We start from the raw sequence: 25,138 nt of genomic DNA on the forward strand, positions 1-25,138 counted from the left end.
CAGGTTGCTTCCATCTCCTGGCTGTTGTAAATAGTGCTGCAATGAACATTGTGGTACATGTTTCTTTTTGAATCACAGTTTTCTCAGGGTATACGCCCCGTAGTGGGATTGCTGGGTCATATGGTAATTCTATTTTTAGTTTTTTAAGGAACCTCCATACTGTTCTCCATAGCGCCTGTATCAATTCACATTCCCACCAACAGTGCAAGAGGGTTCCCTTTTCTCCACACCCTCTCCAGCATTTATTGTCTTTAGATTCTTTGATGATGGCCATTCTGACCAGTGTGAGGTGATACCTCATTGAGGTTTTGATTTGCATTTCTCTAATGATTAGTGATGTTGAGCATCCTTTCATGTGTTTGTTGGCAATCTGTATATCTTCTTTGGAGAAATATCTATTTAGGTCTCCTGCCCATTTTTGGATTGGGTTGTTTGTTTTTTTGTTATTGAGCTGCATGAGCTGCTTGTAAATTTTGGAGATTAATCCTCTGTCAGTTGCTTCATTTGCAAATATTTTCTCCCATTCTGAGGGTTGTCTTTTCCTCTTGTTTATGTTTTCGTTTGCTGTGCAAAAGCTTTTAACTTTCATTAGGTCCCATTTGTTTATTTTTGTTATTTCCATTTCTCTAGGAGGTGGGTCAAAAAGGATCTTGCTGTGATTTATGTCACAGAGTGTTCTGCCTATGTTTTCCTCTAACAGTTTTATAGTGTCTGGCCTTATATTTAGGTCTTTAATCCATTTTGAGTTTATTTTTGTATATAGTGTTAGGGAGTGTTCTAATTTCATTCTTTTACATGTAGCTGTCCAGTTTTCCCAGCACCACTTATTGAAGAGGCTGTCTTTTCTCCATTGTATATTCTTGCCTCCTTTATCAAAAATAAGGTGACCGTATGTGCATGGGTTTATCTCTGGGCTTTCTATCCTGTTCCATTGATCTATATTTCTGTTTCTATGCCAGTACCATACTGTCTTGATTACTGTAGCTTTGTAGTATAGTCTGAAGTCAGGATTCCTCCAGCTCCATTTTTCTTCACAAGATTGCTTTGGCTATTCGGGGTCTTTTGTGTTTCCATACAAATTGTAAAATTTTTTGTTCTAGTTCTGTGAAAGATGCCATTGGTAGTTTGATAGGGCTTGCGTTGAATCTGTAGGTTGCTTTGGGTAGTATAGTCATTTTCACAATGTTGATTCTTCCAATCCAAGAACATGGTATATCTCTCCATCTGTTTGTATTGCCTTTAATTTCTTTCATCATTGTCTTATAGTTTTCTGCATACAGGGCTTTTGTCTCCTTACGTAGGTTTCATTCTTAGGTATTTTATTCTTTTTGTTGCAGTGGTAAATGGGATTGTTTCCTTAATTTCTCTATCAGGTTTTTCATCGTTAGTGTACAGGAATGCCAGAGATTTCTGTGCATTAATTTTGTATCCTGCTACTTTACCAAATTCATTGAATAGCTCTAGTTGTTTTCTGGTAGCATCCTTATGACTCTCTATGTCTAGTATCATGTCATCTGCAAACAGTGACAGTTTTACTTCTTTTTCAATTTGGATTCCTTTTATTTCTTTTTCTTCTCTGACTGCTGTGGCTAAAACTTCCAAAACTATTTTGAATAATAGTGGTGAGAGTGGGCAACCTTGTCTTGTTCCTGATCTTAGAGAAAATGGTTTCAGTTTTTCACCATTGAGAACAATGTTGGCTGTGATATTTGTCATATATGGCCTTTATTAGGTTGAGGTAGGTTCCCTCTATGCCCACGTTCTGGGGAGTTTTATCATAAATGGGTGTTGAATTTTGTCAAAAGCTTTTTCTGCGTCTGTTGAGATTATCAAATGGTTTATATCCTTCAGTTTGTTAATATGGTGTATCCCATTGATTGATTTGCATATATTGAAGAATCCTTGCATTCCTGGGATAAACCCCACTTCATCATGATGTGTGATCCTTTTAATGTGCTGTTGGATTCTGCTTGCTAGTATTTTGTTGAGGATTTTTGCATCTGTGTTCATCAGTGATATTGGCCTGTAGTTTTCTTTCTTTGTGACATCTTTGTCTGGTTTTGGTATCAGGGTGATGGTGGCCTTGTAGAATGAGTTTGGGAGTGTTCCTCCCTCTGCTATATTTTGGAAGAGTTTGAGAAGGGTAGGTGTTAGCCCTTTTCTAAATGTTTGGTAGAATTCACCTGTGAAGCCATCTGGTCCTGGGCTTTTGTTTCTTGGGAGTTTTTCAATCACATTTTCAATTTCAATGCTTGTGATTGGTTTGTTCATATTTTCTGTTTCTTCCTGATTCAGTCTTTGAAGGTTGTACTTTTCTAAGAAATTGTTTACTTTTTCCAGGTTGTCCATTTTATTGGTATATGATTGTTTGTAGCAGTCTCTCCTGATCCTTTGTATTTCTGCAGTGTCAGTTGTTACTTCTCCTTTTTCATTTCTAATTCTTTTTTTAAAATTTTTTTAGTTTTTATAAACTTTCTTTTTTTGATTTATTTACTTTGGCTGTATTGGGTCTTCGTTGCTTCACGCAGGCTTTCTCTAGTTGCGGTGAGTGGGGGATACTCTTTGTTGTGGTGCATGGTCCTCTCACTGCAGTGGCCTCTCTGTTGTGGAGCACAGGCTCTAGGACGTGTGGGCTTCAGTAGTTGTGGCGCATGGACTTCAGTAGTTGTGGCTGGTGGGCTGTAGAGCGCAGGCTCAGTAGTTGTGGTGCATGGGCTTAGTTGCTCTGCAGCATATGGGTTGGGATCTTCCCAGACCAGGGCTTGAACCCGTGTCCCCTGCATTGGCAGGCGGATTCTTAACCACTGCACCACCAGGGAAGCCTTCTAATTCTGTTGATTTGAGTCTTCTCCCTTTTTTTCTTGATGAGTCTGGCTAATGTTTTATCAATTTTGTTTATCTTCTCAAAGAACCAGCTTTTACTTTCATTGATCGTTGCTATTGTTTCCTTCATTTCTTTTTCATTTATTTCTGATCTGATCTTTATGATTTCTTTCCTTCTGCTAACTTTGGGGTTTTTTGGTTCTTCTTTCTCTAATTGCTTTAGGTGTAAGGTTAGGTTGTTTATTTGAGATTTTTCTTGTTTCTTGAAGTAGGATTGTATTACTATAAACGTCCCTCTTAGAGCTGCTTTTGCTGCATCCCATCGGTTTTAGGTTATCGTGTTTTCATTGTCATTTGTCTCTAGGTATTTTTTGATTTCCTCTGTGATTTCTTCAGTGATCTCTTGGTTATTTAGTGGTGTATTGTTTAACCTCCATGTGTTTGTATATTTTACAGTTTTTTTCCTGTAATTGATACCTAGTCTCATAGCATTGTGGTCAGAAAAGATGCTTGATACGATTTCAATTTTCTTAAATTTACCAAGGCTTGATATATGACCCAAGATATGATCTGTCCTGGAGAATGTTCCATGAGCACTTGAGAAGAAAGTGGATTCTGTTGTTTTTGGATGGAATTTCCTATAAATATCAGTTAAGTCCACCTGGTGTAATATGTCATTTAAAGCTTGTGTTTCCTCATTTATTTTCGTTTTGGAGGATCTGTCCATTGGTGAACGTGGCGTGTTAAAGTCCCCTACTCTTATTGTGTTAATGTCTATTTCCCCTTTTATTCCTGTTAGCATTTGCCTTATGTATTGAGGTGCTCCTGTGTTGGGTGCATAAATATTTACAATTGTTATATCTTCTTCTTGGATTGATCCCTTGATCATTATGTAGTGTCCTTCTTTGTCTCTTGTAATAGTCTTTGTTTTCAAGTCTGTTTTGTCTGATATGAGTATTGCTACTCCAGCTTTCTTTTGATTTCCATTTGCGTGGAATATCTTTTTCCACCCCCTCACTTTCAGTCCGTATGTGTCCCTAGGTCTGAAATGGGTATCTTCTAGACAGCATATATATGGGTCTTGTTTTTGTATCCATTCAGCCAGTCTGTGTCTTGTGGTTGGAGCATTTAATCCATTTACATTCAAGGTAATTATCGATATGTACGTTCCTGTTACCATTTTCTTAATTGTTTGGGGGCTTTTTTTGTGGGTCTTTACTTGGTTATAGGTTTTTCTCTTTCATCACTTTAAATATGTCCTGCCACTCCCTTCTGTCTTTCTGAGTTTCTGCTAAATGTCAGCTGTTAAACTTATGGGGATTCCCTTGTATGTTATTTGTTGCTTTTCCCTTGCTGCTTTTAATATTTTTTCTTTGTAATTAATTTTTGATAGTTTGATTAATATGGATCTTAGTGTGTTTCTCCTTGGATTTATCCTGTATGGGACTCTCTGCACTTCCTGGTCTTGATTGACTGTTTCCTTTCCCATGTTGGGGAAGCTTTTGACTATAATCTCTTCAAATATTTTCTCAGACACTTTCTTTTTCTCTTCTTCTTCTGGGACCCCTATAATTCAAATTCTTTAATGTTGTCCCAGAGGTCTCTTGAGACTGTCCTCAATTCTTTTCATTCTTTTCTCTTTATTCTGCTCTGTGGCTGTTATTTCCACTACTTTATCTTCCAGGTCACTTATCCATTATTCTACCTCAGTTATTCTTCTATTGATTCCTTCTACAGTATTTTTAATTCCATTTTTTGTGTTGTTCATCATTGTTTGTTTGCTCTTTAGTTCTTCTAGGTCCTTGTTAAACGTTTCTTGTATTTTCTCCGTTCTATTTCCAAGATTTTGGATCATCTTTACTATCATTACTCTGAATTCTTTTTCAGGTAGACTGCCGATTTCCTCTTCATTTGTTTGGTCTTGTGGGTTTTTCCCTTGTTCCTTCATCTGCTGCATATTTCTCTGTCTTCTCATTTTGTTTAACTTACTGTGTTTGGGGTCTCCTTTTCACAGTCTGAAGGTTCATAGTTCCTGTTATGTTTGGTGTCTGCCCACAGTGGGTGAGGTTGGTTCAGTGGGTTGTGTAGACTTCCTGGTGGAGGGACTGGTGCCTTTGTTCTGGTGGGTGGACCTGGATCTTGTCCTTCGGGTGGGCAGGGCTGTGTCTGGTGGTGTGTTTTGGGGTGTCTGTGAACTTAGTATGACTCTAGGCAGCATGACTGCTAAGGGGTGGGGTTGTGTTCCTGTCTTGCTAGTTGTATGGCATGGGGTGTCCAGCACTGGAGCTTGCTGAGCGTTGGGTGGAGCTGGGTCTTAGTGTTCAGGTGGAGATCTCTGGGAGAGCTCTCGCCAATTGATATTACTTGGGGCCGGTAGTTCTCTGGTGGTCCATTGTCCTGGACTCGTCTCTCCCACCTTGGAAGCTCAGACCTGACACGCGACCAGAGCACGAAGACCCTGCCAGCCACACGGCTTGGAAGAAAAGGAAGAAGAAGAAGAAAAAAGAACGAACAGATACTACCCAAAACCAAATGGTAAAAGCAAAACTAAACAGACAAAATCACATAAAGGAACATACACATACACACTCACAAAAAGAAAAAAAAGGGAAAAAAATTTTTGTAAATAGTAAGAAAATAAAAATTTAGAAAAAAGAAAGAGAGCAGCCCAATCAGTAAACAAATCCACCAATGATAGCAAGCACTAAAAACTAAACTAAGATAAATGTAACACCAGAAACAAATCAGACGCAGAAAGCAAACCCCAAGTCTACAGTTGCTCCCAAAGTCCACCACCTGAACTTTGGGAACATTCATTGTCTATTCAGGTATTCCACAGATGCTGGGTTTATCAAGTTGATTGTGGGATTTAATCTGCTACTCATTAGGGTGAATAGAGAAATTTCCCTTTCTCTTCTTTGTTCACACAGCTCCTGGGGTTCAGCTTTGGTTTGGGTCTGTCCTCTGCGTGTAGGTTGCCCTCAGGTGTCTGTTTCCCACCCAGACAGGAGGAGGTTAAAGCAGCAGCTCATTAGGACTCTCTTGCTCACTCAGGCTGGGGACAGGGGTGTCTGTTTCCCACCCAGACAGGAGGAGGTTAAAGCAGCAGCTCATTAGGACTCTCTTGCTCACTCAGGCTGGGGACAGGGCGGGGTATGGTAGTCACAACTGGAATGTGGGCCACGCCTGTGGCAACTGAGGCCACCTTAACATCGCAACAGCCTGAGGTGTGCAGTGTGTTCTCCCAGGGATGTTGCACCTGGATCATGGGACCCTGCCAGTGGCAGGCTGCACAGGCTCCCGGCGGCCGGTGTGGGTAGTGACCTGTGCTTGCACACAGGCTTCTTAATTGCAGCAGCAGCAGCAGCGTTAGCAGTTCATGTCCGTCTCTGGAGTCTGAGCTGATAGCCGCGGCTCACGCCTGTCTCTGGAGCTCACTTAGACGGTTCCCTGCCTTCTGTGGGCACACAGAGCAGGAATCCCGTCTCCTCGCACACCCCAAAACAATGGTCTCTTGCCTCTTTGGCAGCTCCAGACTTTTTCCCGGACTCCCTCCCTACTAGCTGTGGCGCACTAGCCCCCTTCAGTCTGTGTTCACGCTGCCAACCCCAGTCCTCTCCCTGCGCTCCGACTGAAGCCGAGCCTCAGCTTGCAGCCCCGCCCACCCCAGCGGGTGAGCAGACAAGCCCCTCGGGCTGGTGAGTGCTGGTCGGCACCGATCCTCTGTGCGGGAATCTCTCCGCTTTGCCCCCTGCACCCCTGTTGCTGTGCTCTCCTCCGTGGCTCCGAAGCTTCCCCTCCGCCACCCCCTGTCTCCACCAGTGAAGGGGCTTCCTAGTGTGTGGAAACTTTTGCTCCTTCACAGCTCCCTCCCAGTGGGGCAGGCCCTGTCCCTATTCTTTTGTCTCTGTTTTTCCTTTTTTCTTTTGCCCCACCCAGGTACGTGGGGAGTTTCTTGCCTTTTGGGAGGTCTGAGGTCTTCTGCCAGCGTTCAGTAGGTGTTCTGTAGGAGCTGTTCCACGTGTAGATGTGTTTCTGATGTATTTGTGGGGAGGAAGGTGAACTCCATGTCTTACTCCTCCGCCACGTTGAAGGTCTCCCCATTGTTAATGGCACGTAAAAGCAGTATGACTGCAGTGCTGCTGATACGTACAGTATCATGCCTTAGTTCTGCTATAGGTACATACTGTCTTAGCAGTGCCTTGAGATTAAATAGGTAGCTCCTCCCTTCTAAGGGATCCCCAGCAAGAGGAAGGCCTCTGTGGGTTGGGCTGCTGGTGCTGCTGAGTCTGGAGGTGTTAGCTGAGCCCCTGCAAGCTGGGATTTTGTGTTCATATTTGCCATTTAATTTTTATAATTGAGTTTATTTGCTCTAAGATCCTGTGCCCGCCCAAAGGGGAGAAATAGATCACAGGGGAGACTTGTCTTTGGTGTGAAGGTGCACTTGTCCGTGGGTGGGTGGGGATCCGTAGGACTCCATCTCCTATTTCTGGTGCCAGCGCCTGACCTGTGTGTCTCCTTCCTCCCCGTGCGGCCGTGGGTTCCTTTGAGAACATCTGACAGCTTTTCAGCGAGGACAGGTCCCATCGCAGGGGGGCTGTGCAACCTGGGGCCCTAGACAAGCACTCTCGGGGAGTCTCCTCCCCTTCTGCTTCCTTCCAGGTGCGCTATGCTGTTTTCTCTTTTTTTAAATCCTTGTTCCTTCTCAGAAGCTAATTTACTTTTTCAAACCTTGTCATAAAGCGGTCATACTTAGAAAGCGATTCATCTCCTCCTGGGGAGAGAGAAATGCCATGCACGGTTCCTCCTCCGTCTGACCAGTCAGTGCCGGCTTCACATGCTGTGGGCAGAGTTCAGGATGGCAAGTTAGATAAGGTGGGCTCAGCGTGAACCAGCTGCTGTCTAACTGGGCCGTTTGTGGCCAAGTAAAAGCACTTACAGACCACCCTGAAGGTACATACACCTGCTCCTCAACCGTTCTGGTCTGCTGAGAAGTCATTCTCTTTCTTTTCTGGTAAGAAGGTATGTAATGAACGCTTAGGAGACTAAAACCAAAAACTTCACAGGAAAGCAGGTGACTTGAATCTGGAAGTACTCTTTCTGATCCATCAGGTTAATGACACTATTTCTTAATCCGGGAGAAAGTGGCAACATTTGGTGGAAACTGGGATTTACATTGAACTATTTACTGTCATCTCCCTTTCCCAATCATGGTGTTCTTCCGCCCTGTTTCCTGTGGGCTTCAGACACCTTCCAGCTATCTTTCAGAAACCTTCAGAAAAGATACCTTTCGGAAACCCACTGGATCTTTTGTTTTCAGTTACTTGAAAGTGGGTGTCATGCTTGATACTCCACCTCTGTGACCCTGTCTAACGACCTCCTCTCATTTCAAACTAATTCCTGTTTTTAGGCTTTATTTACAAACAATATGACTATGGGAAGTGATTCTTCCATGGCATCTGAAAACTCCAGCATTTTTTAAATATTTTGAGTTTCCTACCCAAATCCCTGACCACCAAACTCTGGAGAGGGAGGAGACCATCTATCCCAATGTCTCGCTCGTTGTTTCTCAGCCCTAGATGTGGGGATACCTTGATGCACATAGAAGGTGCCCTTGGGATGACCTAACGTTTTTAATGTTCTTACTCCTCCTTGTCACCTGTGAGCAAAGGAGAGCGTGTGGCAGCTGCAGAGAGCGGGAAGGAGGGTGGGGCTAGGTTTCTGAATACATTAAAGCCCACTGATTAAGAGGAAAGGAAGAAGGAGTTATCTTCCTCTCTGAATTAGGTTGGGAATGTGCAACAAGCAAATGAGAGTGGGATTGCTGCCCCCTCCCCTGCAAGTAGGTACTGATTCCTTCAGCTGGGATGACTGTCCGTAGATAAACTGTAGCACCTAGCTAGAGTGTTACTGGGTCACCAGTCAGGCTCATTCTAGAGACAGCTGGAAGGAGTTTCATAGTATAAATGAGCCACTCCAGATTTTTGTATAAATGTTTAATATGTCACTATAGAATCAGCAGCTAGAGTGAATAAACAGTCACTTCTGTAGACATAAGCAAGCAGTGTGTGAGCCAGCATCATACATACATACCTCCCCTTATCATGATCTTCTGAAGGGTAGTTAGTTCAGATGGTAGAAAAGGCTGTGAGCGCCTACGTAAATTGCTTGGGCCACAGCTGCCTGCACCGCAGCTGTGGTGAGCCCCCTGCTCATAGGCCCTGCTCTCAGGCTCTCCTGAACAGTTCCAGATACCCAGTGTGCTGGTAGAAGCACGGCTTCCCTACATCTCGCTCCCCTGCGCCAGCTCCAAAAAGTGCAGAGCAAGCAACACCCAGGGCAATTTAGCCAACCCAAGCCAAGCTCTGTTCCTTAACTAAGGATCTGTGAAGCTGCCTGCAGGGTATTTCTTACCAGGCAGGGGATGGAATTAATCGGAGAGAGCCAGGCAGCTTTTGGCTGGGGTTTCCTTCTCGTGTTGCATTAACCAGCATTTGCCTCTACAGGCTTGGTTAATTACAATCGTAACCCTTTATTCCTCTCTCCTCCTCGAGGCAACGACAAAATAAATGGTTCCAATTTGGGAAGAATACACATTTATTTGTCTTTGACCTGAGCCTTCAAAATGCCGAGACAGCAGGAGGCTTTGGCTATGGCCAGCTCATTCTTGAAGAGGACAGTTGGCCTAGGGGACTTTGGGAGCAAGGCAGGGATAGATTCATGCCTAATGCCGAGGAATGGTGAGGGAGAGGATGCCGAGGGACGTTTGGGCCCCAGGAGCAGGAAATGGGGTTTGCTGGGATTTTATATCTTCCTCGGTTCTTGTGTTACTTTCTGTGTCTCTTATGGTATTTCCTAACTTTAAATTTGCATCCAGCTCTACTCAGTGCTTTTTAATGATTTAAAAAGTATTTTTAAATTGTAGTTTAAAAAAAACACACAATATAAAATTTACCATCTTAACCGTTTTTACGTATACAGTGCAGTAATGTTAAGTATATTCACATTGATGTGCAATAGATCTCTAGAACTTTTTCATCTTGGAAAACTGAAACTCTATACATTAAACAACTCCCATCTTCCCTCACCCAGCCCCTGGCAACCACCATTCTACGTTCTGTCTCTATGATTTTTTTTTTTTTTTTTGCGGTACGCGGGCCTCTCATTGTTGTGGCATCGCCCTTTGCAGAGCACAGGCTCTGGACGCGCAGGCTCAGCGGCCATGGCTCACGGGCCCAGCCGCTTCACGGCATGTGGGATCTTCCCGGACCAGGGTGTGAACCCGTGTCCCCTGCATTGGCAGGCGGACTCTTAACCACTGCGCCACCAGGGAGGCCCTTGTCTCTATGATTTTGATACTTCCACAGACTTCGTGTAAATGGAATCATAGTATCTATCTTCTGGGACCATCTTATTTCACTTAGCATAACGTCCTCAAGATTCAACCATGTTGTAGCATGTGACAGGATTTCCTTTTTTTTAAAAGGTGAATAATACTGCATTTTATGCATGTACCACATTTTATCTATCCATTGATGGACATTTGGGCTGCTTCTGCCTCTTGGCTATTGTGAAAATGCTGCAATGACCAAGGAAGGGTGTGCAAATATCTCTTCTTTTAGACTTCTTGGATATATAACCAGAAGTAGGATTGCTGGATCATATAGTAATTCTATTTTTAATTATTTGAGGAACATCCATGTTGTTTTTTATAGTAGCTGCACCAATTTACCTTTTTACCAGTAGTGCCCAGGGGTTCCAGTTTCTCCACGTCCTTGCCAACACTTGTTGTTTTCTGTTTTTTTGATAGTGGACATCCCAATAGGTATGAGGTGGTATCTCGTGGTTTTGATATGCATTTCTCTAATGATTTATGATGGTCTTTTCATATGCTTCTTGGCCATTCATATATCTTCTTGGAGAAATGTTTTAAGTTCTTTGACCATTTTTAAATCAAGTTATTTACTTTTTTTTGAGTTGTAGGATTTCTTTATATATTCTGGATATTAACCCCTTTTCAGAAATATGATTTGCAAACATGTTCTACAGTTCTGTAAGTTGCCTTTAATGATATATTTTAAGTAAATTTCTTAGGCTCACCATTTGCCTTCATCATTTTGATGGAAATTCTTTCTTTTTTTTGATGGAAATTCTTTGTGTCTTTGTTATGTTTTGTTTTCTTGGTCTCACTCTTCAAAATAGACTTACAGATAATTTCACAATCCTAAGTTATTTATTCGGAGAAGACTACCCATCCCCTCTCTGTCTAGTATGGAAAGGTTTCATGGCGAATGGAGGGGGAGAAGTCAGTGATTGCATTTACCCTGCAGCCTGTGAACAGTGACCCAACCTTGGACAGCCCAGAAGATTCCTGGACATGTCTTCTTCAGGGTAGACATGCATAGCTGGCCCCAGTGTTCTCAGATCCAGCAGATCACCCGAAGCAACTGGGTTCTCCCTGGAATCTCTGAGTCTCCCAGGAGAGCCATGTAACTCAGAGTGCTTGAAAGTCAAGCTCAACCTTCCAGAATTGCTCTGACACAGCCCTTTGGAGCATTCCTGGAACCAAACACCACTACATAGTCTTAAAGCTTGGATAAATTCCCGTTTCTCTCTGTCCATGCCAGCACCCCCATGAATTCACCCTCCTTTAAATTCTTGTAACACATAAAATCTCTACTAGTTGGAAGGTTTCATATACTGGTTTCATGTTATCCTCCTAATAGCTCTGTTGGGCAGGGTCCATGACTTGCTCTTCTCTGCAGCCCTTACAGTTCCTGGGACAGTTGACTGATGGATTGGAAGAGGGTTACCATATGGTGGGCATCTTTCTGTCCCACATTAGATTTTCAGACATGGAGAATAGCCGGGAATTGGAGCACACTGCAAACTGAATGGACTTAGGTCCTCCAGAAGAACTATTCTTGACCTTGGGATGTGAGCAGTGCCTAGAACTGTGCTGTCCCTGAAGGACAAGTCCTATGTGGGGACATCTGGGCACAGAGAGAAGCACGTGAGCAGAATTCAAGTCCTGCCATTCTTAGGTGCAGCTGGCACCCCAGGATTGTTTAGTAAAGAGATAAGAAGGATTGGCCTCCCTAACAGACTGCAAGGTGCCCTTGTGAGGTTTCGTGGGCTTCAGGAGGGAAAGAGACCTTGAGAGGACTTGTTTGACTTTTAGTACTCATTCCCTAGAAGCCCCCCTCTATGTCTAACCTATATCACATATCTTTTCTTTTGACCTTTGGTAGAAGGATAGAGAGAGGTCTTGGTGAAATAGAAAGACAAGCCTGAGCTAAGAAAGTCTAGTTCCTTTGACCTGTGCTCCAGGGGAAGAACTGTTTCCCAACCTTCAAAGCATCTCATTGCCTCTCTGCTCTGGAATGAATGGTTCGTGGAGGTTAATAATTAACTCAGAGTGACAGGTTGACTTCTTTTTATTGCAGTTTCACTTTCCCACAGACACTGCCTTATTTTTATAGAGGTGCTTGTATCCCTTACCCCATCCTGAAGTCAGGTAGAATGAGAAGGGAATTTTCTACTTTTCTACTACGTTTTTGAAGATAGGGGAACATTGAAGTAGGGGTGATAATTGTACCACCATGAGTACAGATCTCAGGTCCCAGGATCGAATCCTATTTCATGTTTTGACCTTCCTCCCACCCAAGGATTCTACTCTAAATATTCCCAACATTGATTTTAGAAGAGAAATCCAATTCCCTCTCATATATAAATTTCTTTGTGATATTTTAATCTTGTGAACTATAAATTGATCCATTGTGTTTATTTTAAAAGTCATCTCTATTGATGGCAAGAATTACTACAAATACAATTTAATTTAGAGAAGTTGCCCTATCTCCCTATCTGTGGTTTTCTTAGACATTTTCCAAGCTACCCAAACCCCTCATTCATGTCTGGCCCTCCAGCATTACAGTAATTACACTAGACGGCAGAGGAATTGTTACGAGATAATATCTTAGAAATAGAGAAATTATGAGCTAATTTCAGGTCCTCTCAAATTAATGAGAATGTTCCTTGTGGAGTGCTACCAATGTAAACCTTTAAAAAATGACAAGTGGGAGATATTTAAATCCTTTATCTGTGGAGCCCAGTCCAAGCTCAGCAAGCACACCCGTGTGCTGTTATCTGGCCGGTTGCTAGGGTAGCTCTTTTATCTTCCTTCTAGGTTTTATTAATGAAATTTCCTCTGGGACTTGGCTGTCACCAGCAACCTTCCTTGGGGTGTGACGGGATTATAGGGAGAGGAAATGCGGTCCTAGGAGGCATAACTCGGGCTATAGGACCATCCTCTGGGCTGGGAGGACCCTCATCCAGGGTAAGGACTGGAAGAGCCAGTGCCTCCCTCCTGCATGGTCTGGGGTGCCTCCACCTCTGATCGTGTTTTATTGACCTAGAATTACTTCTCTTCTGTGGGCATGACCAAAGGCTGTGCTTTAATGTGGTTGTCTCCAAGCAGTTGATTCCTCTGATCTCAAGATGATTTCCCACTTCTCCGCGTCTTATACCTTGGTGGGGGAGGTGGGCACAGAGGAGGAGAAGCCTGATGTTTTCTGGGCACTGAGCCAACCCTGTTGGGCATCTGATGCATTTATTTTTGCTGGTTCTGCTGCTTATGGTGCTGCCTTTCCACCACCACTACCGTCCCCAACCCCACCAGGGGCAGCTCCAACATTTCTATTAGGGAGTGGTAGTTCAGCCTGTTTGGAAGCGCTGGCATAAATTTATGTAAGACTGAGAAAATTCAGTCACCCATACAAAGAGTGAGAGGGCTAGCGATGTGAGGTTATGAAGGCTGAAGCCTGTGTCCCCAGCCTGGGGTCCCTCGGTGTCACCCCTCTCCCGCTCTCCACGTGCTCAAACACTTCCTCCCCTGGGAAGTTTTCCTCTCCTCCACAGCCCTTCCTAGTCATCTCTTCCTTCTTTATGTATTTATTTATTTATGCTCATAATCAAAACTTTATTGAAAAACTGACATCAAAATAGGAGAGCATTGTCGTATACCTTACAGAATTAAACATAATTCCATCATCTTGGTAGATGAACTAGAATCACTGAACAGATAAGGCTTTCTGTGATAGAACACAATTCAGGAAGCTGCGTGGGTCATTAGTGGTGCTGTCTTCTACATGAACACCCTTCTGTGAGTCTGGCCTTTCCTCCCATCAGCTGGCACAACACTGTTGAACAACCAACACAAAGCCCCACTGTCTGAGCGTGGCTGAAAACTGTGGTAATCCTGTAGCAACCTGGACATTTTACATCCATAAAGAATTTGGACTTTGAACCAGCCAGTTTTTTTTTTTAATGTTTTTTCTTTTCTTCTTCCAAGGAAGGATGCAGTAAATCTCTAGCCAAAGGCATGTTGAGGCTTTCTCAAGCCCAGCCTGTCCAAAGCAGCAGCACCTGGGCACATGGCGTCCTCCCCTTCCTTCCTTCCTTCCTTCCTTCCTTCCTTCCTTCCTTCCTTCCTTCCTTCCTTCCTTCCTTCCTCCCTTCCTCCCTCCCTCCCTCCCTCCCTCCCTCCCTCCCTTCCTTCCTCCCTCCCTTCCTTCCTTCCTTCCTTCCTTCCTTCCTTCCTTCCTTCCTCCTTCCATTTTTTTTGACTTATTTATTTTTCATTCTTTCTTAAATGGAACTTTTATTCCTTTCTGAGTTAATGCGGTCTCAGAAATCACTCTCTCTGGATTCAAATATTGGCTCTTCTGTCTACTGACTCTCTGACTTCAGACAGGTTATTTAGTTTCTTCAACAGTAGGATGGGATTAGTAATAGACCCGAGCTCTTGTTTGTTGTGGGTGTTCAGGGAGCTCATGAAGCATCTGGGGCTTGGTGCTCTATAGGTGCTCATTTACAGGGTCCCTGCCAGCTCATTCAGCACGGTGCGTGAATGAGAAGAAGGTACCTCTTCCTCCTCGATGTCTTCCCCTTCTTACCCCCTCAGCCTGATGCCTTTGCTCTGCGAACACGGTGGCCCCACTCATTTGTAGCTCAAGCTGCTGATGCTATAATGATGCTCCCAGCTTGGGGGGTGATCACATCCGTTCAGTTGTACAAGTGAATCTCATCTCCACACGCCATCGGTCATTTGAAGTCCTCTCATTTCCACCTTCCTTAATGTCTTTAGAACATCCCCATTACTTGGCCACCACCAGCCTAAGCCATGACCTGATTGGATCTTTCCTGAATTACTGCTCCAGTAGTAACTGCCTTACTCGACCTCCTGCATTCAGTCTCGCACACCTTCCCACAAATCACAGTGTTTCTAAGATGCAAGTATGGTTGTCATTTCTTTTCTTTTTTTAAAAAAATAAATTGATTTTATTTATTCTTGGCTGCATTGGGTCATTGCTGTGTGCGGCTTTCTCTAGTTGAGGTGAGTGGGGGCTACTCTTCACAGTGGTGCGCAGGCTTCTCATTGCTGTGGCTTCTCTTGTTGCGGTGCCTGGGCTCTAGGTGTGTAGGCTTCATAGTTGCGGCACACGGGCTCAGTAGTGGTGGCTCGCAGGCTTTAGAGTGCAAGCTCAGTAGTTGTGGCACACAGGCTTAGTCGCTCTGTGGCATGTGGGATCTTCCCGGACCAGGGCTTGAACCCATGTCCCCTGCATTGGCAGGCAGATTCTTAGCTACTGCACCACCAGGGAAGCCCTGGTTGTCATTTCTTAATTTAAAATCCTTCAAATTTTCCCCATTTCTCCTGGTGAAATCCAAACCCCTCAAGTGTAGCATACAAGGCCTGCAGGTGGGACTGTGCCCGGCTGTGCTGTGCCGTGCCGTGTCTCGTCTCCTTACCTGCCCTCCTCTCTGCAGGCTCCACCTCTTCTCCAACTCCCTTCCCCAGCAGTGATCGAGCCATATTGCAAACATTTCAGTTGAGTAGTTGATGTCAGTATTGATGATCTGAAGTATAAAGAGCTCAAATAAGTCCATTTTTAAAGTTAAAACCCAAAAAATACTTCACCAATCACAGACAGTTCACAAGGTACAGACAACTAGTACACACACACACACACACACACACACAGAAAAATGTTGAGCTCTATCAATAAAGATATTAAAAATCAAAGAACAACATTTTTCGTATAATAATTAACCAAAGATTTTTAAAAGTTAATCTACGTTACTGACCAAAGATCTCTGATGCATTAATACTCCCAGTGAGGGGCAATGAGAACGTACCTGATTGGAGCACAAGGGAACTTTTGGGGTGATTGTGGTGATAAAAATTGTTCTATATCTGGATTGTGATGGTGGACACAGGTAGTATAATATTTATCAGAAACTCATTGAAATATATCTTTCAAATTGGTGCATCTTATCGTACATAAACTCTAAGTCAAACATGAATTTAAAGACAACTTGATTAACCAGGATTAGGTGAACAAGATGCTTTCATACGTTGGGAGGCTGGGGTGGGGGTAGGGTGATAACATCAATGGGCTCCATCTTTCTGGAAGGTGATTTTCTTCTATTTAAGAAAACAAACTCCAACATGGTAATTTTCCTTCTAGAATAGCATCTTAAAGATCACGAATTCAAAGATGTATATCCAATATTTGTCACAGCAATGATAGCAGCTAAAAACTGGAAAAAGAACCAAAATGTTCTACAATAGGTGATTGGTTAAATTATGATTCATCTGCATGGGGACCACTGCCAGCCCAGGAGAAGCCTTTGTGTGAATTGGAAAAAGGCATCCCTTCTGGGGCAAATGCTCCCTCCCAGACTTGAGGGGGGCATCAGCTAAATTCTGGCCCCACTGGACCCCTCACCTGGGCACCTGTACAATCCTCAGGCCTAAAGCAGCATCTGTGATCCATACGAGGGTCCATGAGGCAGACATTAAAACTGATGTCGTTCGGGACTTCCCTGGTGGCTCAGTGGTTAAGAATCTGCCTGCCAGTGCACGGGACACGGGTTCGATCCCTGGTCCGGGAAGATCCCACGTGCTGCGGAGCAACTAAGCCCGTGCACCACAACTACTGAACCTGCACCCTAGAGCCCGCAAGCCACAACTACTGAGGCCCACGCATCTAGAGCCCATGCACCGCAACTACTGAGCCCACATGCGGCAACTACTGAAGCCCGTGCACTCTAGGGTCCACGTGCCGCAACTACTGAGCCCGCATGCTGCAACCACTGAAGTCCACCTGCCTAGAGCCTGTACTCTGCAACAAGAGAATGCAGTGAAGAGTAGCCCCTGCTCACCGCAACTAAAGAAAGGCTGCGGGCAGCAACAAAGACTCAGTGCAGCCAAAAAACAGACTCAACGCAGCCAAAAACCAATAAATAAATAAATAAAACTGATGCCTTTGAAGAACAATGGCATGGGAAAATGTTGAATAACGAATGGGGAGTTAAATGACAAATATAGGTATAATTTTACATATAATTCTACTTTTCTCAAAAATGTAAAATCACTAGACGGAAACATACCAAAGTGTAACTGGTGGTTAACATGAGTGATAGAATCACGGGTGACTTTCTCTTTTTTACACCTGCTTTTTCCGAATGTCCTGCTGTCAGTACTTTTTCTAATTGCGAAAAAGATGTACGTTCTTACTTTCCTATTTAATAGGACTCTGTCGTGCTAATGCCGGCAACAGTGGTCTCTTTGGGCACAAGAGCAGATGGGAATTGTGTGCTGGAGTTAAGGCTAGAGCTGGGTGGGAGCAGAGGACGAGGGCTGCCTTGCTGAAGTCCCAGTGATTCCTTCGATAAAAGTAGATGTCTCTTACTTTATCCTCTGCTCTTTCCATTCTGCAGGTTTGAGACATTTGACGTGAACAGCTTTGAGCAGTTTTGTATCAACTATGCGAATGAGAAGCTCCAGCAACAGTTCAACTTGGTATGTTTTTCTGGACCCGGACATGTCGGGTGGGGGAGACCTCTCTCCCCACCAGGGAGTGGCAGACAGCCCGGCCTACTTCTCTTCTGTCCAGGGTCAGTGGGCTCTAGCTCCGCCCTGACCTGCCCTTGGTTTCCTGGTGGTGCCCCAGCTCTAGGCAGGTGCTCCCCACTGCTCAGAAGAAGGTCAGTGATCCTCTCCTTGGCTTTGACTCCCACTCTTTTGACCCCGAGCTTCTATGGTATTTGAGCAATTGAAAGCCAGCTATGAGGCTTCTCGCTACTGGTTGAGGTATGACATTACAGGTGATTATTGGAGTGTCCTAGGGAAGGGTTCACTTGGGAGTGAGGATCACCTAACTGAGCTTTTTTCTTCTGCATTCATGACTGTGACTTGTGCCTAAACCTTTTCTAGCGAGTATGCACCATCCTCCAGGGCTCAGAACCCATGTGGTTGAAGCTCAGGGGAGTTGAAAGTTAAGGTGTGTCTATAGTTCACTAACCTTGACCTTTCACTTCTTACACCAGCATGTATTCAAGTTGGAGCAAGAGGAATACATGAAGGAGCAGATCCCTTGGACCTTGATTGATTTTTATGATAACCAACCTTGTATTGACCTCATAGAAGCTAAGCTGGGCATCTTGGACCTGTTGGATGAAGAATGTAAGGTAAAACCGATGATGCTATCATTGAATCAGTTCAATTCTAGGCTTGGGGTGTGGGGCAGAGGACTGCTCTGTGGTGCAGGGGAACATGTGAGATCTCAAAGCTGGAATTTCATCTGTGATTAGCTGGCCTTTAGTTTGCTGGGAGAAGCGCTGGTGTCTGTTCTGCATACTAGAAGATACCAGAAGGTAACACGTTGAGTATGACTGGCAGGTATTGCTGCATTGGTGAACGTGTGCCTCTTCTGGCAGAGACTGGGTGTTACGGATTGGCATGATGTGATGGTGGTATGGATTTGGTGCCCCACATCACCTAGGTGCTGAGAGAAGGACCCCGACTTGTAGACAGGCATCCCACAGAGTGTGAGTCAAGAGCACAGGGTCATCTTTACCGTGCCAGATGGCTTGGGAGCGATAAGAGCCACGTGCTTGGTAGCAGGTGAAAGCTGTAGATTTCCCCCATGTAGCCTGTCAGGGATGCTACCTGCTATAACAGGAAGAGCCCTGAGTTGCCAACATGGAGAGAAACAGGCAGCCTTGGAAATGTGGGGCAGGGGAACTGGGTGTTATCAATCACCTAACTACTTTGGCCTTTGGTTTTCTGCTCTGTAAATTGAGGGGGGTTGGATCTGATGATCTTCAAAACTTCTCCTGGTTTGGTGTTTGGTGATCAGGGGGTAAATGTTTGCCAGCTCCTCCAGTGATGGAAACTCTAATTAAAAGGTGTAGAAGCCACGTGGTTCTCAGTATTGAAACGAAAGAGCCCAGTTGAGTTTACTTTCTGGTCTCCCATGTCTTCCCTCTAAAGGGTGGCTTGTGACTTGATGGTTTAGGAGGAGCAGATGTTTCCCTTCCAGAAGGACTCTCCAAGTTTCATTGCCTTTGAAAGTGAGAAGGAACAATTAATAAGACAGTGGAAGACAGAATGAAAATACACTGAAATCCACAGCACGTTTTTTTTAGTGATGAGAGTGGGCACCCTTGTCTTGTTCCTGATCTTAGAGGAAATGCTTTCAGTTTTTCACAACTAAGAATGATATTGGAGAGGAACCAAGATGGCGGAGTAGAAGGACGTGCTCTCACTACGTCTTACGAGAACACCAGGATCACAACTAGCTGCTGGACAATCATCGACAGGAAGACACTGGAACTCACCAAAAAAGATGCCCCACATCCAAAGGCAAAGGAGAAGCCACAATGAGATGGTAGGAGGGGCGCAATCACAGTAAAATCAGTTCCCATAACTGCTGGATGGGTGACTCACAGACTGGAGAACACTTATACCACAGAAATCCACCCACTGGACTGAAGGTTCTGAACCCCACGTCGGGCTTCCCAACCTGGAGGTCCGGCAACAGGAGGAGGAATTCCTAGAGAATCAGACTTTGAAGACTGGTGGGAATTGACTGCAGGACTTTGACAGGACTGGGGGAAACAGAGACTGTACTCTTGGAGGGCACACAAAAGTAGTGTGTGCATCAGGACCCAGGGGAAGGAGCAGTGACCCCATAGGAGACTGAACCAGACCTACCTGCTAGTGTTGGAGAGTCTCCTGCAGAGACGGGTGGGGGGTGGCTGTGGCTCACCATGGGGACAAGGACACTGGCAACAGACGTTCTGGGAAGTAATCCTTGGAGTGAGCCCTCCCAGAGTCTGTCATTAGCCCCACCAAAGAGCCCAGGTAGCCTCCAGTGTTCGGTTGCCTCAGGCCAAACAACCAACAGGGAGGGAACCCAGCCGCACCCATCAATAGTCAAGCGGATTAAAGTTTTACTGAGGTCTGCCCACCAGAGCAACAGTCTGCTCTGCCCACCACCAGTCCCTCCCATCAGGAAACTTACACAAGCCTCTTAGATAGCCTCATCCACCAGAGGGCAGACAGCAGAAGCAAGAAGAACTACAATCCTGCAGCCTGTGGAACAAAAACCACATTCACAGAAAGACAAGATGAAAAGGCAGAAGGCTAGGTACTAGATAAAGGAACAAGATAAAACCCCAGAAAACCAACTAAATGAAGTGGAGATAGGCAACCTTCCAGAAAAAGAATTCAGAATAATGATAGTGAAGATGATCCAGGACCTCGGAAAAAGAATGGAGGCAAAGATCGAGAAGATGCAAGAAATGTTTAGCAAAGACCTAAAAGAATAAAATACAAACAAACAGAGATGAACAATACAATAACTGAAATGAAAACTACACTAGAAAGAATCAATAGCAGAATAACTGAGACAGAAGAACAGATAAGTGACCTGGAAGAGAGAATGGTGGAATTCACTGCTGCAGAACAGAATAAAGAAAAAAGAATGAAAAGAAATGAAGGCAGCCTAAGCGACCTCTGGGACAACATTAAACACAATAACATTCGCATTATACGGGTCCCAGAAGGAGAAGAGAGAGAGAAAGGACCGGAGAAAATATTTGAAGAGATTATAGTGGAAAACTTCCTTAACATGGGAAAGGAAATGGCCACCCAAGTCCAGGAAGCCCAGAGAGTCCCATACAGGATAAACCCAGGGAGAAACACGACGAGACACATAGTAATCAAACTGAGAAAAATTAAAGACAAAGAAAAATTATTGAAAGCAGCAAGGGAAAAATGACAAATAACATACAAGGCAACTTTCATAAGGTTAACAGCTGATTTCTCAGCAGAAACTCTACAAGCCAGAAGGGAGTGGCATGACATACTTAAAGTGATGAAAGGGAAGAACTTACAACCAAGATGACTCTACCCGGCAAGGATCTCATTCAGATTCAATGGAGAAATCAAAAGCTTTACAGACAAGCAAAAGCTAAGAGAATTCAGCACCACCAAATCAGCTCTACAACAAATGCTAAGGGAACTTCTCTAAGTGGGAAACACAAGAGAAGAAAAGGACCTACAAAAACAAACCCAAAACAATTAAGAAAATGGTCATAGGAACATACATATCAATAATTACCTTAAATGTGAATAGATTAAATGCTCCAACCAAAAGACAGAGGCTTGCTGAATGGATACAAAATCAAGACCCATATATATGCTGTCTACAAGAGACCCACTTCAGACCTAGGGACACATACAGACTGAAAGTGAGGGGATGGAAAAAGATATTCCATCCAAATAGAAATCAAAAGAAAGCTGGAGTAGCAATACTCATATCAGATAAAATAGACTCTAAAATAAAGAATGTTACAAGAGACAAGGAAGGACACTGCATAATGATCAAGGGATCAATCCAAGAAGAAGATATAACAATCATAAATATATATGCAACCAACATAGGAGCACCTCAATACATAAGGCAACTGCTAACAGCTATTAAAGAGGAAATCGACAGTAACACAGTGATAGTTGGGGACTTTAACACCTCACTTACACCAATGGACAGATCATCCAAAATGAAAATAAATAAGGAAATAGAAGCTTTAAATGACACAATAGACCAGATAGATTTAATTGATATTTATAGGACATTCCATCCAAAAACAGCAGACTACACTTTCTTCTCAAGTGTGCATGGAACATCCTCCAGGATAGATCACATCTTGGGTCACAAATCAAGCCTCAGCAAATTTAAGAAAGTTGAAATCATATCAAGCATCTTTTCTGACCACAACGCTATGAGATTAGAAGTGAATTACAGGGAAAAAAACGTAAAAAAGACAAACACATGGAGGCTGAACAATACGTTACTAAATAACCAAGAGATCACTGAAGAAATCAAAGAGGAAATCAAAAAACACCTAGAGACAAATGACAATGAAAACACGACGATCCAAAACCTATGGGATGCAGCAGTTTTAAGAGGGAAGTTTAAGAGGGAAGTTTATAGCTATACAAGCCTACCTCAAGAAACAAGAAAAATCTCAAAACAGTCTAACCTTAGACCTAAAGGAACTAGAGAAAAGAGAACAAACAAAACCCAAAGTTAGCAGAAGGAAAGAAATCATAAAGATCAGAGCAGAAATAAATGAAATAGAAACAAAGAAAACAGTAGCAAAGATCAATAAAACTAAAAGCTGGTTCTTTAAGAAGATAAAGAAAATTGATTAGCCAGACTCATCAAGAGAAAGTGGGAGAGGACTCAAATCAATAAAATTAGAAATGTAAAAGGAGAAGTTACAACAGACACCGCAGAAATAGAAAGCATCCTAAGAGACTGCTACAAGCAACTCTATGCCAATAAACTGAACAAGGTGGAAGAAATGGACAAATTCTTAGATAGGTATAACCTTCCAAGACTGAACCAGGAAGAAATACAAAATATGAACAGACCAATCACAAGTAATGAAATTGAAACTGTGATTAAAAATCTTCCAACAAACAAAAGTCCAGGACCAGAGGGCTTCACAGGTGAATTAAACATTTAGAGAAGAGCTAACACTGATCCTTCTCAAACTCTTCCAAAAAATTGCAGAGGAAGGAACACTCCCAAACACATTCTGTGAGGCCACCATCACCCTGATAGCAAAACCAGACAAAGATACTACAAAAAAAGAACATTACAGACCAATATCACTGATGAACATAGATGCAAAAATCTTCAACAAAATACTGGCAAACAGAATCCAACAATACATTAAAAGGATCATACACCATGATCAAGTGGGATTTATTCCAGGGATGCAAGGATTCTTCAGTATACGCAAATCAGTCAATGTGATACACCATATTCACAGATTGAAGAATAAAAACCGTATGATCATCTCAATAGATGCAGAAAAAGCTTTTGACAAAATTCAGCACCGATTTATGTTAAAAACTCTCCAGAAAGTGGGCATAGAGGGAACCTACCTCAACATAATAAAGGCCATATCTGACAAACCCACAGCAAACATCATTCTCAATGGTGAAAAGCTGAAAGCATTTCCTCTAAGATCAGGAAAAAGACAAGGATGTCCACTCACACCACCATTATTCAACATAGTTTTGGAAGTCCTAGCCACAGCAATCAGAGAATAAAAAGAAATAAAAGAAATACAAATTGGAAAAGAAGAAGTAAAACTGTCACTGCTTGCAGATGACATGATACTATACATAGAGATCCTAAAAATGCCACCAGAAAACTACTAGAGCTAATCAATGAATTTGGTAAAGTGGCAGGGTACAAATTTAATGCACAGAAATCTCTTGCATTCCTATACACTAATGATTAAAAATCTGAAAGAGAAATTAAGGAAACACTCCCATTTACCATTGCAACAAAAAGAATAAAATATCTAGGAATAAACCTACCTAGGGAGACAAAAGACCTGTATGCAGAAAACTATAAGACACTGTTGAAAGAAATTAAAGGTGATACCAACAGATGGAAAGATATACCATGTTCTTGGTTTGGAAGAATCAATACTTTGAAAATGACTATACTACCCAAAGCACTCTGCAGATACAATGCAATCCCTATAAAATTACCAATGGCATTTTTTACAGAGCTAGAACAAAAAATCTTTAAATTTGTATGGAGACACAAAAGACCCCGAATAGCCAAAGCAGTCTTTAGGGAAAAAAACGGAGCTGGAGGAATCAGATTCCCTGGCTTCAGACTATGCTACAAAGCTACAGTAATCAAGACAATATGGTACTGGCAGAAAAACAGAAACATAGATCAATGGAACAAGATAGAAAGCCCAGAGATAAACCCACACACCTATGGTCAACTAATCTATGACAAAGGAGGCAAGGTTATACAATGGAGAAAAGACAGTCTCTTCAATAAGTGGTGCTGGGAAAACTGGACAGCTGCATGTAAAAGAATGAAATTAGAACCCTCCCTAACACCATACACAAAAATAAACTCAAAATGGATTCGATACTTAAATGTAAGACCGGACAGTATAAAACTCTTAGAGGAAAACATAGGAAGAACCCTCTTTGACATAAATCACAGCAAGATCTTTTTTGATCCACCTCCTAGCATAATGGAAATAAAAACAAAAATAAACAAATGGGACCTAATGAAACTTAAAAGCTTTTGCACAGCATAGGAAACCATAAACAAGATGAAAAGACAACTCTCAGGATGGGATAAAATATTTGCAAATGAATCAATGGGCAAGGGATTAATCTCCAAAATATATAAACAGGTCATGCAACTCAATATTAAAAAAAACAAACAACCCAATCCAAAATGGGTAAAAGACCTAAATAGACATTTCTCCAAAGAAGACATACAGGTGGCCAAGAAGCACATGAAAAGCTGCTCAACATCACTAATCATTAGAGAAATGCAAATCAAAAGTACAGTGAGGTATCACATCCACCAGTTAGAATGGGCGTCCTCAGAAAATCTACAAACAACAAATGCTGGAGAGGTTGTGGAGAAAAGGGAACCCTCTTGCACTGTTGGTGGGAATGTAAATGGATACAGCCACTATGGAGAACAGTACGTAGGTTCCTTAAAAAACTAAAAATAGAATTACCATGTGATCCAGCAATCCCACTACTGGGCATATACCCAGATAAAACCGTAATTCAAAAAGACTCATGCACCCCAGTGTTCACTGCAGCACTATTTACAATAGCCAGGTCATGAAAGCAACCTAAATGCCCACTGACAGACGAATGGATAAAGAAGTTGTGGTACCTATATACAATGGAATATTACTGAGCCATAAAAAGGAACGAAATTGGGTCATTTGTTTAGACGTGGATGGCTCTGGAGACTGTCATACAGAGTGAAGTAAGTCAGAAAGAGAAAAACAAATATCGTATATTAACGCATGTATGTGAACCTAGAAAAATGGTACAGATGAACCAGTTTGCAGGGCAGAAGTTGAGACACAGATGTAGAGAACAAACGTA

The 25,138-nt window shown here is 43.0% G+C and overlaps 1 protein-coding gene and 1 pseudogene across 2 annotated transcripts in view; one reads left to right on the plus strand and one right to left on the minus strand.

Annotated features, from left to right (window-relative positions):
• The window catches only part of MYO5B (myosin VB), a 386,602-nt gene that overhangs the window by 246,223 nt on the left and 115,241 nt on the right, over positions 1-25,138 (plus strand). For both annotated transcript variants that reach the window (XM_067699124.1, XM_067699125.1), the window contains exons 11-12: positions 17,608-17,689; positions 18,217-18,357. In XM_067699124.1, coding sequence (XP_067555225.1) covers positions 17,608-17,689; positions 18,217-18,357 — 223 coding nt within the window. The remainder of the gene's footprint in view (positions 1-17,607; positions 17,690-18,216; positions 18,358-25,138) is intronic.
• LOC137204102 (small ribosomal subunit protein eS27-like pseudogene) lies at positions 13,795-14,205 on the minus strand (annotated as a pseudogene).

This window comes from Pseudorca crassidens, chromosome 12, assembly GCF_039906515.1.
Source record: "Pseudorca crassidens isolate mPseCra1 chromosome 12, mPseCra1.hap1, whole genome shotgun sequence".
In the NCBI taxonomy this organism is placed as follows: Eukaryota; Metazoa; Chordata; class Mammalia; order Artiodactyla; family Delphinidae; genus Pseudorca; species Pseudorca crassidens.